This window comes from Manis javanica, chromosome 8 (assembly GCF_040802235.1).
Source record: "Manis javanica isolate MJ-LG chromosome 8, MJ_LKY, whole genome shotgun sequence".
Taxonomy (NCBI): domain Eukaryota; kingdom Metazoa; phylum Chordata; class Mammalia; order Pholidota; family Manidae; genus Manis; species Manis javanica.
This window is the reverse complement of record NC_133163.1, coordinates 3,824,104-3,839,044: the sequence shown is the minus strand read 5'-3', so window position 1 is coordinate 3,839,044 and position 14,941 is coordinate 3,824,104. Positions and strand designations below refer to the sequence as shown.

The 14,941-nt window shown below is 43.3% G+C and overlaps 1 protein-coding gene across 2 annotated transcripts in view; it reads left to right on the top strand.

Moving 5' to 3' along the window:
* Positions 1–14,941, top strand: part of DYNC1H1 (dynein cytoplasmic 1 heavy chain 1) — a 73,091-nt gene that overhangs the window by 15,481 nt on the left and 42,669 nt on the right. For both annotated transcript variants that reach the window (XM_073241842.1, XM_073241841.1), the window contains exons 8-13: positions 7,252–8,328; positions 9,030–9,209; positions 10,537–10,686; positions 12,057–12,203; positions 14,216–14,356; positions 14,671–14,847. In XM_073241842.1, coding sequence (XP_073097943.1) covers positions 7,252–8,328; positions 9,030–9,209; positions 10,537–10,686; positions 12,057–12,203; positions 14,216–14,356; positions 14,671–14,847 — 1,872 coding nt within the window. The remainder of the gene's footprint in view (positions 1–7,251; positions 8,329–9,029; positions 9,210–10,536; positions 10,687–12,056; positions 12,204–14,215; positions 14,357–14,670; positions 14,848–14,941) is intronic.

The window sequence follows — 14,941 nt, the reverse complement described above, 5'->3', positions numbered from 1 at the left end:
TCTCCTATACTGTGGGATGCCTTTTTGTTCTACTGATGCTGTCCTTTGCTGTACAGAAACTTTTTAGCTTGATATAGTCCCATATGTTCATTTTTGCTTCTGTTTCCCTTGCCCGAGAAGATTGTTTAGGAAAAAGTTAGTCATGTTTATATTCAAGAGATTTTTGTCTGTTTTCTAATAAGACTTTTATGGTTTCATTACTTACATTCAGGTCTTTGATCCATTTCGAGTTTACTTTTGTGTACAAAGTTAGACAGTAATCCAGTTTCATTCTCTTACATGTAGCTGTCCAGTTTGCCAAGACCAGTTGTTGAAGAGGCTGTGATTTCCCCATTGTATATCCATGGCTCTTTTATTGTATATTAATTAATCATATATGCTTGGGTTTATATCTGGGCTCTCTATTCTGTTCCACTGGTCTATGGGTCTGTTCTTGTGCCAGTACCAAATTGTCTTGATTACTGAGGCTTTATAGTAGAGCTTGAAGTAGAGGCACATAATTCCCCCAGCTTTGTTTTTCCTTCTCAGGATTGCTTTGGCTATTTGGGGTCTTTTGTGGTTCCATATGAATTTTAGAACTATTTGCTCTAGTTCGTTGGAGAATGCTGTTGGAATTTGGTAGGGATTACATTGAATCTGTAGATTGCTTTAGGCAGGATGGCCATTTTGAAAATACTAATTCTTTCTATCCATGAGCACAGGATGTATTTCCATTTATTGGTGTCTTCTTTAATTTCTCTCATGAGTGTCTTGTAGTTTTTAGGATCTAGGTCTTTCACTTCCTTGGTTAGGTTTATTCCTAGGTATTTGATTCTTTTTGATGCAATTGTGAATGGAATGTTTTCCTGATTTCTCTTTCTTCTAGTTCATCATTAGTATATAGGAATACAACAGAATTCTGTGTATTGAATTTGTATCCTGCAACTTTGCTGAATTCAGTTATTAGTTCTAGTAGTTTTGGAGTGGAGTCTTTAGGGTTTTTTATGTACCACATTATGTCATCTGCAAACAGTGACAGTTTAACTTCTTCCTTACCAGTCTGGATGCCTTTTATTTTTTTGGGTTGTCTAACTGCTGTGGCTAGGACCTCCAGAACTATGTTGAATAAAAATGGGGAGAGTGGGCATCCTTGTCTTGTTCCCAATCTTAAAGGACAAGCTTTCAGCTTTTCGCTGTCAAGTATGATGTTGGCTGTGGGTTTGTCATATATGGCCTTTATTATGTTGAGGTACTTGCTCTCTATACCCATTTTGTTGAGAGTTTTTATCATGAATGGATGTTGAATTTTGTCAAGTGCTTTTTCAGCCTCTATTGAGATGACCATGTGCTTTTTGTCCTTTTTGTTGATGTGGTGGATGATGTTAATGGATTTTCAAATATTGTACCATCCTTGCATCCCTGGAATATATCCCACTTGATCATGATAGATTATCTTTTTTATGTATTTTTGAATTCAGTTTGCTAATATTTTGTTGAGTATTTTTGCATCTGTGTTCATCCGGGTTATTGGCCTGTAATTTTCCTTTTTTGTGGTGTCTTTGCCTGGTTTTGGTATTAGAGTAATGCTGGCTTCATAGTATGAGTTTGGGAGTATTCCCTCCTCTTCTACTTTTTGGAAAACTTTAAAGAGGATGGGTATTAGGTCTTCACCAAATGTTCAATAAAATTCAGCACTTAAGCCATCTGGTCCAGGGTTTTTGTTCTTAGGTAGTTTTTTTATTACCAGTTCAATGTCATTGCTGGTAATTGATCTGTTCAGATTTTTTGTTTCTTCCTGGTCAGCCTTGGAAGGTTGTATTTTTCTAGAAAGTTGTCCATTTCCTCTAAGTTATCTAGTTAGCATATGATTTTTCATAGTATTCTCTAATAATTCTTCCTATTTCTGTGGTTTCCGTAGTGATTTTTCCTCTTTCATTTTGGATTTTATGTTTGTACACTCTCTTTTTTCCTTGGTAAGTGTGGCTAAGTAAGGGTTTATCTATTTTGTTAATTTTCTCAAAGAAACAGCTCCTGGTTTCATTGATTTTTTTTCCTACTGTTTTTGTCTTCTTAATTTTATTTCTGCTCTGATCTTTTTTATGTCCCTCCTTCTACTGACTTTGAGCCTACTTTTTCTAGTTTCATTAATTGTGAGTTTAGTCTGTTTATTTGGGATTGTTCTTCTTTCTTGAGGTAGGCCTGTATTGCAATATACTTTCCTTTTAGCATGGCCTTCGCTGTGTCCCACAGATTTTGTGTTGTACAGTTGTTTTCATTTGTCTCCATATATTTCTTCATTTCTGTTTTTATTTGGTCATTGATAATGTTGATTATTTAGGAGCATGTTGTTAAGCCTCCATGTGTTTGTGGGATTTTTGTTTTCTTTGCATAATTTATTTCTAGTTCATACCTTTATGGTCTGAGAAGCTGGTTGGTACAATTTCAATTCTTCTGAATTTACTGAGGCTCTTTTTGTGGCCTAGTATGTGATCTATTCTGGAAGATGTTCCATGTGCACTTGAGAAAATATGTATCCTGTTGCTTTTGGGTGAAGTGTTCTGTAGATGTCTGTTGGTCCATCTGTTCTGTGTTGTTCAGTGCCTCTGTGTCCTTACTTATTTTCTGTTCGTTAATCTGTCCTTTGGAGTGAGTGGTGTGTTGAAATCTCCTAAAATGAATGCATTGCATTCTATTTCACCCTTTAATTCTGTTAGTATTTGTTTCACATAAGTAGGTGCTCCTGTGTTGGGTGTGTAGATACTTATAATGGTTATATCCTCTTACTGGACTAACCCCTTTATTATTATGTAATGTCCTTGTCTCTTGTTACTTTCTTTGTTTTGAAATCTGTTTTGTCTGATATAAGTACTGCAATTCCTGCTTTTTTTTTCTTGTTATTTGCATGAAATATCTTTTTCCATCCCTTCACTTTTAGTCTGTGCCTGTCTTTGGGTTTAAAATGAGTCTCTTTTAGGCAGCATATAAATGGGTCTTTTTTTTTTTAACCATTCTGCAACTATATCTTTTAATTGGTGCATTCAGTCCATTTACATTTAGAGTGATTATCAAGAGATGTGTACTTATTGCCATTGCAGGCTTTAGATTTGTGGTTACCAAAGGTTCAAGGGCAACTTCTTTACTATCTACCAATCTAACTTAACTCACTTATTACGCTATTTCAAACACAATCTAAAGGTTCTTCTTTTTTACTTCCCTTCTTTTTCTTTCTTCTCCACTCTTTATATATTAGGTGTCATATTCTGTACTCTTTGTTTATCCCTTGACTGATATTGAAGGTAGTTTATTTAATTTGGCATTTGCTTAGTAATTAATTGGTCTGCTTCCTTTACTGTGGTTTTATTTTCTCTGGTGACAGCTATTTAGCCTTAGAAGCACTTCCATCTATAGCAGTCCCTCCAGAATACACTGTAGAGACAGTTTGTGGAAGGTAAATTCCCTCAGCTTCTGCTTTTCTGGAAATTGTTTGGTCCCTCCTTCAAATTTAAATGATAATCTTACCAGGTAGAGTATTCTTGGCTGGAGGCCCTTCTGCTTCATCGCATTAAACATATCATGCCGCTCCCTTCTGGCCTATGAGGTTTCTGCTGAGAAGTCTGATAGCCTGATTGGTTTTCCTTTGTATGTGATATTTTTTCTCTCTCTGGCTGCTTTTAATACTCTGTCCTTGTCCTTGATCTTTGCCATTTTAGTTATTGTATGTCTCTGTGTTGTCTTCCTTGGGTCCCTTATGTTGGGAGATCTGTGCACTTCCATGGCCTGAGATACTGTTTCCTAACCGAGATTGGGAAAGTTTTCAGCAATTACTTCCTCAAAGACACTTTCTATTCCTTTTTCTCTCTCTCCTTCTTCTGGTGCCCCTATAATGCGAATATTGTCCCATTTGGTTTGGTCACACAGTTCTCTTAATATTCTTTCATTTTTAGAGATCTTTGTTTTTCTCTCTGTGCCTCAGCTTCTTTGTATTCCTAATACAAAGGAATTCTCTAATTTCTATTTCATTTACCGTCTCCTCTACCTCATTTAATCTGCTTTTAAATTTCTCCATTGTGTGTTTCATTTCAGATACTGTATTTTTCAAAGCTTTTCTCTTTTCTGAAGTCCTTCCTGAGGTCCTGAATATTTTTCTGTAACTACATGAGCATGCTTATGATTTTTATTTTGAAATCTTTATCAAGAAGACTGATGGTTTCAGTTTCACTTAAACATCTTTCTCATGTTTGAGGGATTTTGGTTTGTACCGTGTTCTTTTGGTCTTTCATATTCCTAATGATTACTACGGAATAATAACTCTGTGTACGCGGTGCCCTCTAGTGCCCAGAAGCTCTACTCTCTGGGGCTGCTCGGTCCCTGGAGTGATGGTAGGGGTCACAGGTGCATGGCACCAGTGCCTGCTGGGAGGAAAGAGCCCTTCTGTGCTTCCTGGCGGACCGTGCCTGCCTCCACTGCCAGGGCCAGCGGGCCGAATGTACAGGGAGGAGCCTCTATGTTACCCCCTTGTAGCTTTCATAGGCTGGGCTGCCCTCTGGCTGGCCTGGCGTGATAGCGGGTGCAACAGGTTTGCAAGCCGGTGCTGGCTGGGAGGAAGGAGCAGCAGTCTGTGTATTGTGGTGGTGGGCCTTGGAGCTGTGTTGTCAGCCAGAGGGATGGAGCGCCTGAAGCTCCTGAAAGTTCCCAGCCTGCTGGGCTGAGTGCACCAGGACAATTTTGTCCACCTGTCCTTTCTCCTGAGCAGCAAGCTCTGTGTAATCCTTACCCCTTTAGCAGCCCTCTCGCTGTTGGGAAGTCTTTCAAAGCACTGACCTTTCTTTTGTCCTGGAGCAGCCTGTTCCCCACAAATGGCTGGAATCTCAGTCTCTCCAAGTATTATTCCTGTCTTTGCTTTCCAACCCCTCTAATCTCCTGAGCACCATGTAATGTGGATTCATGCTCCCAGAGTAGATCTCCAGGGGTGGGTATTTAGCAGTCTTGGGCTTCTACTCCCTCCCTGCTCCATTTCTCTTCCTCCCACTGGTGAGCTGGAGTGAGGGGAGGACTTGGGTCCCACTGGATCGCAGCTTTGCTACTTTATCCTTTCCTGTGAGTTCTTCTCCCTTCCCCAGATGTAGGCCGTCTGTTGCAGTCATCTTTCTCGGCACTTTTTCAGGATTAGTTGTATTTGCTGTATTTTCATGTTATGTATGGTTTTGGGGAGAGTTTTCTGCCTCACTTCTCACACCTCCATCTTGTTTAATGCCTCATACATCATTTTTCTAAAAATATTATTATGTATTTTCTTTCTGTTTGCAAATGCATACATTCTCTGAATGTCTTTATCAGAACAAGTAGTCTGTTCAAAGTTAATAATCATTGATAATGGCTGTGGGTTCAGATGAGCCATTTGCTACTTGTTTTCCACTTGTGTCATTTTTGTTTTTCTTGTATTCCTCTGCAGCCTTCTTTTGTGTTACTTTTAGTATATCATTTGATTCCTCTGTAGACATGTAGCTGTATTTCTCTGGATTCTTATTTGTAGTGATTCCCCTAGGGATTACAGCATGCATCTTTAATTTATCATGATATACTCAATATGGACTTCCATTAAAATATGAAAACCTCATGCCAGTATACAGCTGTTTCCTCCTGCTTGCCACATGTAAAACAGGGGGAAATGCTTTTTTTTGTCATATATATTACATCTGTGCATTATAAACCCAATAGTACAGTGTTACAAGTTTGTTTTAAACAGCCATATACATTTCAGAATAATTAGGAAAAGAAAAATATGTGATCTTTTATGTTTGTCCACGTTTACATTTCCCAGTTCTCTTTGGGCTTTCCTATGCCTGAGTTACTGTCTGGTGTCTTTTTCTTTTAGCCTAATGGATTTCTATTAGTATTTCTTGTTCTTTAGGTCTGCTGGTGACAGATTCCCTCTTTTTTGGTTTATCAAGGAAAATACTTCACTTTTATATTTGAAGGATAGTTTCACTGGGTATGGATTTCTTGGTTGACAGCAAGTTGTAAATCTCCCCAGACTTTGAATTCTTGTCAAACTCCCAAGGGCCTTCTGTAGTTGCTTGTGATTTATTACTGTGGCCCTTCTCAGACTCTCATTTCTGGAATCTCCTCTTTACACGATTGCTGTCCTGCTCCCAGCATCAAAGCTGTGAATTTTCACCACCTGAACTGGGGGATGGTAGGAGCGCCTCCAGGCAGGAAGGCCACTAACTCACCTGATGTGGTGAGAAAACATGCCTCAGGTTGTTGGCTGCCTTTGGTGTTTTTCATTGTCCAAAGTAGCTATTTTTAATAATTTTTATCCAGTTTCTGACCACATACTGCCATTACCAGGAGTCCTCAATGTTTTAAATGCAAAACAAAATGCAGATTTACAAAGAACAGTTATCGACAGTTTTGAAATTGTGATCTGTTCATCTGTGTGCTTCTCCATGAAGACACAGAATAGCGAACTAGTTACAGGCCTCATACCATAATTCTGAAGTAGTGGTGAGCATAAACAAGCTCTCAAGATAGGTACAACTGTAAGGTGATGGGGAAGTGTTTATCTATGATAACTCGTGGAACTGCAAATGACTGTGACCTGCAAGCATTTGTAATTTAAGAAGTGCTCAGGTTTAGTTAAGGGCTAGTGAAAATAATGATTTTAATTTCCCCAAACAAACTCATAGACCATCTGAACTTCATCCAAGGCATCTGGACCCCAGATCAAGACCCCTGCCTCATGTTATGACTCTTGGGGCAGTGGGCATGAGACACGTGTGCTTGCTGAGGTGACAGTTCTGTTAGCTCCCTGCTCTCTCCAGTGTGTGTACAGAACTGGATGGAGGCTTCTACTCTGGTAACAGTTTATCTGTCTCTCTCCTGTGGTACTTACCCACACATTATAGTTTGAAGTTTTAAAAATCAAAAAGGAAGACTACTTATGTTGGGGACAGACTGTGTACATAGCACTCCTGTGGGTGACTGAGCTGTCGAATGCAGTTTTCATCATAAACTAAACGTTAAAGAGGGAAGTCCCCAAAACCCAGGTTTTTAATGTTATTTTAGCTTCTTGAGCAATGAAACTACATTATCAGAATATCTTTATATACATAGTTAAAATAAGCTGTGTGGTATATGACGTGGCTTTGTTAAGTTTTGCAGTTCTATTTGACTAAAAGTTACGAAGCCATGGAGTGGACCGGTGGTTTTGTGTGCTGTGTGCTCGGGCTTGGTAGTCATTCATTAGGTGAATCTCCCTCGTGCTTTCAGGTTACAGCAGTTGCACAGCAGAATCAGGGTGAGGTGCCCGAACCCCAGGACATGAAGGTAGCCGAGGTCCTCTTTGATGCTGCTGACGCAAACGCTATTGAGGAGGTAAACCTTGCGTACGAGAACGTCAAGGAAGTGGATGGGCTGGACGTTTCCAAAGAAGGCACGGAGGCTTGGGAGGCCGCCATGAAGAGATATGATGAGAGGATTGACAGGGTGGAGACTCGGATAACAGCTCGCCTTCGAGATCAGCTTGGCACGGCCAAGAACGCTAACGAGATGTTCAGGATTTTCTCCAGGTTCAACGCGCTGTTTGTCAGGCCTCACATCCGTGGGGCTATCCGTGAATACCAGACCCAGCTAATCCAGCGTGTGAAGGACGACATTGAGTCTCTTCACGACAAGTTCAAGGTCCAGTACCCACAGAGTCAGGCCTGCAAGATGAGCCATGTGCGCGACCTGCCGCCTGTGTCGGGGTCTATTATCTGGGCAAAACAGATTGACCGGCAGCTCACCGCCTATATGAAGCGTGTGGAGGACGTCCTTGGCAAGGGTTGGGAGAACCATGTGGAAGGGCAGAAGCTGAAGCAGGATGGAGATAGTTTCCGCATGAAGCTCAACACTCAAGAAATATTTGATGACTGGGCAAGGAAGGTGCAGCAGCGGAACCTCGGCGTCTCGGGGCGCATCTTCACCATTGAAAGTACTCGGGTTCGGGGTCGCACTGGGAATGTCCTTAAGCTAAAAGTTAACTTCCTTCCTGAGATTATTACACTTTCAAAAGAAGTTCGAAACCTGAAGTGGCTCGGTTTCCGGGTCCCGTTGGCGATTGTGAACAAAGCCCACCAAGCAAACCAGCTCTACCCGTTTGCCATCTCACTGATCGAAAGCGTCCGTACCTATGAACGCACCTGCGAGAAAGTAGAGGAGCGGAACACCATCTCCCTTCTGGTAGCTGGCCTGAAAAAGGAGGTGCAGGCCCTGATCGCTGAGGGCATTGCGCTGGTGTGGGAATCCTATAAACTCGACCCATATGTGCAGCGCTTGGCAGAGACTGTCTTCAACTTCCAAGAAAAGGTGTGTGCCATTTCAACAGCCCAAGTCCCAGGAATGAACTACACATAGTAATAGTCCAGTCAACACGTCAGTCCCCCGAGAAGGCTGGCGGGCTTGATACAGTGTGAGGCCACGGGCGCTGAGCAGAGGAGCCGCTTTTCCTGCTGGGCTGTTCAGTCGTGTCAGTACTCTAGGGAGGCTGTTGAGTAACACCCAAGTTTAGAACCAGTGGAGAAACGAAGGGCCCATGAGAGCTTTGTTAAACTGCCAGAGCTGCCTGGAGATGGACCCTAGATTTGCAGTCGTGGCACATGTGGTCAATCCACACCTCGTGCTAGTGCAGCCAGACACTCGTGAGCCTCCTGGCCCTGAGCCGGCCACCACGAGCAGCCTGAAGTGATTCCCCTGTGTCTGGTGCACAGGACAGAGAGGGCAGCAAGCAGAGCACGCTTATCTCCTGCTCCCAGCTTACAAGCCAGAGGCTGCCCTGCTCCTGTGAGGAGCTGTGCTGGGGAGCGGGGAGAAGCTGATAGTGTCCATACGTTACCCTTCCCTCCGTGACAACCCAAGAGTGGGGAAAGTGTTCTCACACCAACAGTAGGATTAGCTGCTTCTGGAAGTACTTCCCTGCCTTGAACATTTGTTAATTGAGAAGAATGTACATAAAAAGTAATGGGATGGAGTGAGTGGGTGTTCAAAGTATTGAATATACCTTCCTTTAGGTGGATGATCTGCTGACCATTGAAGAAAAGATAGACCTTGAAGTCCGTTCCCTGGAAACATGTATGTATGATCATAAAACTTTCTCAGAGATCTTGAACAGAGTCCAGAAAGCCGTGGATGACTTAAATCTGCACTCCTATTCCAACCTGCCCATCTGGGTCAACAAGCTTGATATGGAGGTAAGGAATGGGGTTTGTTTCAGTGTTTTCATTTTTCTACTGTCTACATGGGAGTGGACCCTGTTGCATACATTTATCAGTGTGTCACTGAAAGGCGGTTTTCCACGGAAATTACCAGTGGCTCCTCCCAAATTCCATGTGATTGATGGTAGAGATGGACTGCATGATGCTAGCACCAGCCTGGGGGCAGGAGGCTGTGAGGAAGGAGAGCAAGGGCTCTATTTTCTGGATGCTTGACAGCCTCCTTGCCCTTCCCTGCTCCTCTAGTAACTCCCATTTTCCCCTCCTGGCCCTTCCCCCAGGCCCTTCTCTGACCACCCTGCCCCCCTCCACCAGCCAAATTAAAAAGACATACCCGGCAGCAAACTACCTCCCACTCCTGCTGTAGAGATTCGGGGCTCATCCCTGTAGAGGGCTGGGGCGGGGGGAGGCGCACGTGCCTGTGCCCCAGCACGTGTGTGTTGGGAGACCGGTCACCACCCATATGGCTTTCTCTGGTGAGCATCAGAGAGTACGTCAGTGAAGAGTCTGGAGAAGGGGTGTGTGTTAGGGCAGAAGTCACTCAGTGGACAGGTGGTGGCCGGTCAGTTCTGAGTAGTTTACCGTTCATAGGTTTTCACTTTCTTTCTCTTTTAAGATGGATAAGTAGGTACCCACACAGTGGGGCCCTAACAGGGGATGTTAACAGCCTCATTCTGCTGACTGTACTGAAAGCCCCTGGTTTTTCTCACATCCATGCATTCCCAGGGTGGTTGTGTGGCCCAAGGCAGGCTCTTCACAAATGCGCACAGATACCCTATTTGTAGGAAATCTCCTTGCCTCATTCTAGATGAGAGAGATTTTCTTCCTGTTAGAGAATGTCAAAAAGACTTACTGTGGTGGTCATTTTGCAACATATATATACCTTGAATCAGTATATTGTACACCTAAACTATTACAATGTTATATGTCAATTATACTCCAGTTAAAAAGAAGAGAACAGTTTCACCTCCAGATTATAGTGTTTCTAGTTTTATCTCTGAGGCTGCCAGGAAAATGCTTTTGTAGAGTTTCCATTACATTGAACAGATACTGAGCCATTAACTGAATCTGCTGATTTGTTAGTCTCCTTATCACTTAAAGGTCAGGAAGTTGGGGATTCACTTAGTCCCCAGACAGACAAGTTGTGTGTGGCTGGGAGAGTGTCAGGAGTGAGGCTCAGGGTCAGTGAGATGAAGGTTGTAATTAGAAGCGATTTACCTTTCACCAAAAACTACTGGCTTTCTATTCAATGGGCCCTGGGAGCTGACTTTAGAAGACACACTGTTCCTTGACACTTTCTCTGTAGATTGAAAGAATATTGGGTGTTCGCCTTCAAGCTGGCCTGAGAGCTTGGACCCAGGTGCTTCTTGGACAAGCTGAAGATAAGGCAGAAGTTGATATGGATACAGATGCGCCGCAAGTTAGTCACAAGCCTGGTGGAGAGCCAAAGATCAAAGTGAGTATTTCCCATGGCATCTGAACAAAGCAAGTTCCTCCCCTTAAATAGTACTATGAGAGGAGACATAAGAGACACCACCTGCCGCCCCAGATGATTAAAGTCCTCCTCGCCAGTGATGTTGCATGAGTGTCGTAGACTAAAGTCAGTGTTTGGTTAGCTAAGAAATGGGAATTTCTTAGTGTCAGTAATTGTAGCACATTAAATGTTAATGTCGGAAGAAGGGTATATGGAAACTCTTCTTACTTTCTTTGCCACTCTCCTGTAAGTCTAAAGTAATTTCAAAAATAGAGGTCTTTAAAAATGGAAAAGAATTTTTAGTAAAAATCTACACTGGAAAAATATCTTGTTTTCCAAGCATACATGCAAGAGGTCATTTCAGGAACTGAGTATAATCTGCTACTTGTGAAAGTTTGGACCGTGACCCTAAAACATCATGTTTCACAGAAATCTAAATCAGAGTCTCGTGGAAGAGTGCAGTGGCACAGTGGTCCCCACATTGGTTCTTGTCTCTAAGTCACCTGTTTCCCATTTGTGTGAAGGAGTGCTCAGCGGGAGCCTTGCAAGCTTTCTAGAAATTTCTATTAACTGCAAACACATTCTGTCTCCTGATGTGGGTGTAGGTTACAGTGGTGTCCACTTTACAGAAATTCACTAAGCCATGCATTTGTTTTATATATCTCACTATATTCGTGTTACTGCCAATAAAATGTTTTCACAGGACAGAAGCCTAAAAGAACTGCAGGTAAAAACTTTGATCTGAGAGAAATAATTGGCCTGTTTTTTTTTCTACCCAGATTTTACCATGTCATTTTTTTTCTCTTAGTGCTTGAAATATGTTTTCATTTTTCAATATAAAGCTATTTATTCCCAGAGCATACTTTTTACAATACTGAGGTGCAGAAAGTAAATGAGTATCTAAATTGATATAATTATCTGGTGGAGATTGAGTTGAAATTCTTGATTAACGTGCATCAGCCAGCATGTGCCCGACAGCTACTGCCAGCTTTGTGTCACTGCATTAGCGGCACTGGCTTCTCTGCTCACATCCACTATGTTGAAAGGTCGTCCTGTGCTTCAAGTCAGACTCTGTTGAGCACCTGTTCTGTGTTCAACACCCAGGCACAGGGAACCCAGGTGAAGCCCGAGCAGTGCCTGACTCTGGCTCTTCGAGTCCTCTGGGGGGGCCACAGACCACAGACATGGAATTGAAAAAGGCTGTGTCTAATAGTAAAGTAACAAACCTTGTGGTTCAGACTGAAGTAGTTTAGTAATGTAGAGGGAACAAGTGTTAGGCACCAAAACCATTTTATATCAAGACTCTTACTGAAATAGATTGCTGATTGACAACTGAAATCTTTCTTTTACAGAATGTCGTTCATGAGCTAAGAATAACCAATCAGGTCATCTATTTGAACCCTCCCATTGAGGAGTGCAGGTACAAGCTGTACCAGGAAATGTTCGCCTGGAAGATGGTCGTGCTCTCTCTCCCCAGGATCCAGAGCCAGAGGTACCAGGTGAGCCTTCTGACCCAGCTTCTCCCAGGGCTCTGTGATACCACCTGTCCACTGGGCCTCTTCACATATAGCCCTTGACGGGCCTTTTCAAACTCCAGGCTGCAGGCTGGGCATTCGGAGGGAAAGCTGGAGGAAGCTTTGTGTGACCTGACACTTCTTTCCAATAGTTACTTACCTTTTCAAATGGTTACAGTTGCACTCTGATCTCAATAATGTCTTAGAAATCCCCTCCATGAATTTCTTTGGGAGTTTTAATTCCTACTTTCCCCCCCACTCTTTATTATGGAAGCTTGCAAACACACACCAAAGTAGAGGGACTCTCATGAGCTCACACCACCCAGCTTTATCATCATGTGGTCGATTTGTTTCATTTATATTCCATTCCCCACTTCTTACCACTAGATTATTTTAAAGCAAATCCCAGATATAATATACTCTTATTAATATGCTTCTAACACCAAAGGAAAACTCAAGATTGTTTGGTCCCTGACCTCTGGGCAATATTATAAACAGGACCAGCGGCTTTCAAATAAACATATTCCCACAACCTCTGTTGTAACAGGCTCTTCTAGAAAGTCTTACACTGTGAACATAAGCTCAGTTCTTTTCCAGGGTTCTGGAGGCAGCAGCCACGCATGGACTTGGGGTCATGGTGGCGCTGGACCCCAGGCCCGCCCTGGCGGCAGATCCGAGCCGAGCTGAGGCCCGGTCCCTGCACCTCGAGAAGTCTGTGGTCTTCGTGGTATCTCTTGTCATAGTTCTGCTTTTAACAGGCGTCGTTGGCTGCTTGTGTGGTCACCTTGTTTCTCTCCAAATTTAATGAGCTGACCAGCCTCTCCTCTTGTGTCCCGGATCCCGTTTCCTCTCGCCTGTCGCCCAGCGATTCCCTCTTCCTGTCAGCAAATAAACTTGCTCTGTTCCCCTCCAGCCATATCTTTCTTCCACTGCTACCAGCTGTCCAAGGTACCGGCATCCCTGCTTAGATTATTAAAGTTCCCTCCTGACCTGTCTCAGCATCCGGCTTTGCTCCCCTAAAATCTTTTTTCAACATGGCAGCCCACGTAAATCTGTAATTGTGTGTCGATGCTGACACTGCTCCCCCCAGAGCCCGTCATGGCTCCCTGTCTCACTCAGCATCAATGCCCACGCCCCACACTGCTGGCCGGACCCCATGTCATGTGCAGCTGCTCCCCGCACTGGCCCTGCTCTGGCCACACCAATCTTGCTCTCCTCGGATACGCCAGGCCAACCTGCCCCTGGGCCGTGGCACTTGCTGATCTCCCTGCTCCGAATCCCGGTCCCTAGTGAATCATTCACAAGGCTCACTCCCCTCCTCCTGTTCTCTGCTCAAATGTCACCTCCTCAGTGAGGCCTCCTTGGCCTCCCTATTTAAAATACAGCCTGCCCCCACCCCACACTCCCTGCTGCCTTTGCTGCTTTTTCTCCTCAGTACTTCTCACCGTCTAAATTTCTATTTTCCTTTTCCCTGAATTGACCCTTTCCTCCCACAGAATGTAAATCTGGGTGAACAGAGATTTTTGCCTCTTGTGTATTGTACCTGCAGTAGAGCCAGGCATGTAGTAAGCACTCAACTTGTGAAAGCAATGAGTGACTGTCGTCAGTTCCAGCCTCCACTCCTGAAAAGTATTTGGTCCTGGTTATCTCACATTCTCTTAGGCTCCACCCTTAGCACCCTGCTCGTAGCCGCCACAGGGTTCAGATCTCCAGGCCCCACCCAGCGCCACACCCCCGTTCCTCAGGCTCCTGCGCACTCTGTTCTCCTCTTATCTACTAGTGGCGCCACGTTTTCTAACCTGTGGTTGGTCTGATGTTCTTACTGGCGTAGTGAGTTAAATATGAGTAGGCTTTGGTCACTTGTGGCTGGGGTAAGTGGATGTTACCCCTTAAATGCCATCTTTATCACAAGCTAGTCTTTTCAGTTCATTTTTAATTAAGTAAAAGGTGGCTCTGAGTTTAACTACCTGTGTTCATTTCTGGCTTTGTTTGACTAGGTGGGTGTACATTACGAACTGACTGAAGAAGAGAAATTCTATCGGAATGCTCTAACACGGATGCCTGATGGCCCCGTTGCCCTGGAAGAGTCCTATTCTGCAGTCATGGGCATCGTAACTGAAGTCGAGCAGTATGTCAAGGTGAGAAGCCCCTGATTTCATTCAAATATATTGTATAGCCTCTTTTAAATGCTTATGCGTATGAGATATGATGAATGTGGAGCTAAAAGATTTTGACTACATATATGACTTGCTTATTTTAAAGCAAAGAATGGACAGTGAGACAAATCTTTTGGGATATTAGTTATCACTTTGGAGAAAATGAATTTTATTTTTTAATGTGAAAATTCTGAGAATTTGAAGGGAGATTTTTCTAACAGTGATGAAAGAACATGACTCCTTTTAGTGGGATATGAGATCAAGCTGTGATGTTTAACTGTGTTCTTTATCTGTAGGTGTGGCTTCAGTATCAGTGCTTATGGGACATGCAAGCTGAAAACATCTATAACAGACTTGGGGAAGATCTCAACAAATGGCAAGCTCTCTTGGTTCAAATAAGGAAGGCCAGAGGAACTTTTGATAATGCGGAAACCAAGAAAGAGTTTGGACCTGTAGTTATAGATTACGGCAAGGTGCGCTCTGCCCTCTTGCTGGGAGGTGTTGAGGTAGCTGCTGAGGCAGCATCTCGGTGTGACTAAAATGAAGCCGAAGTGTAAGCGCTCCGGC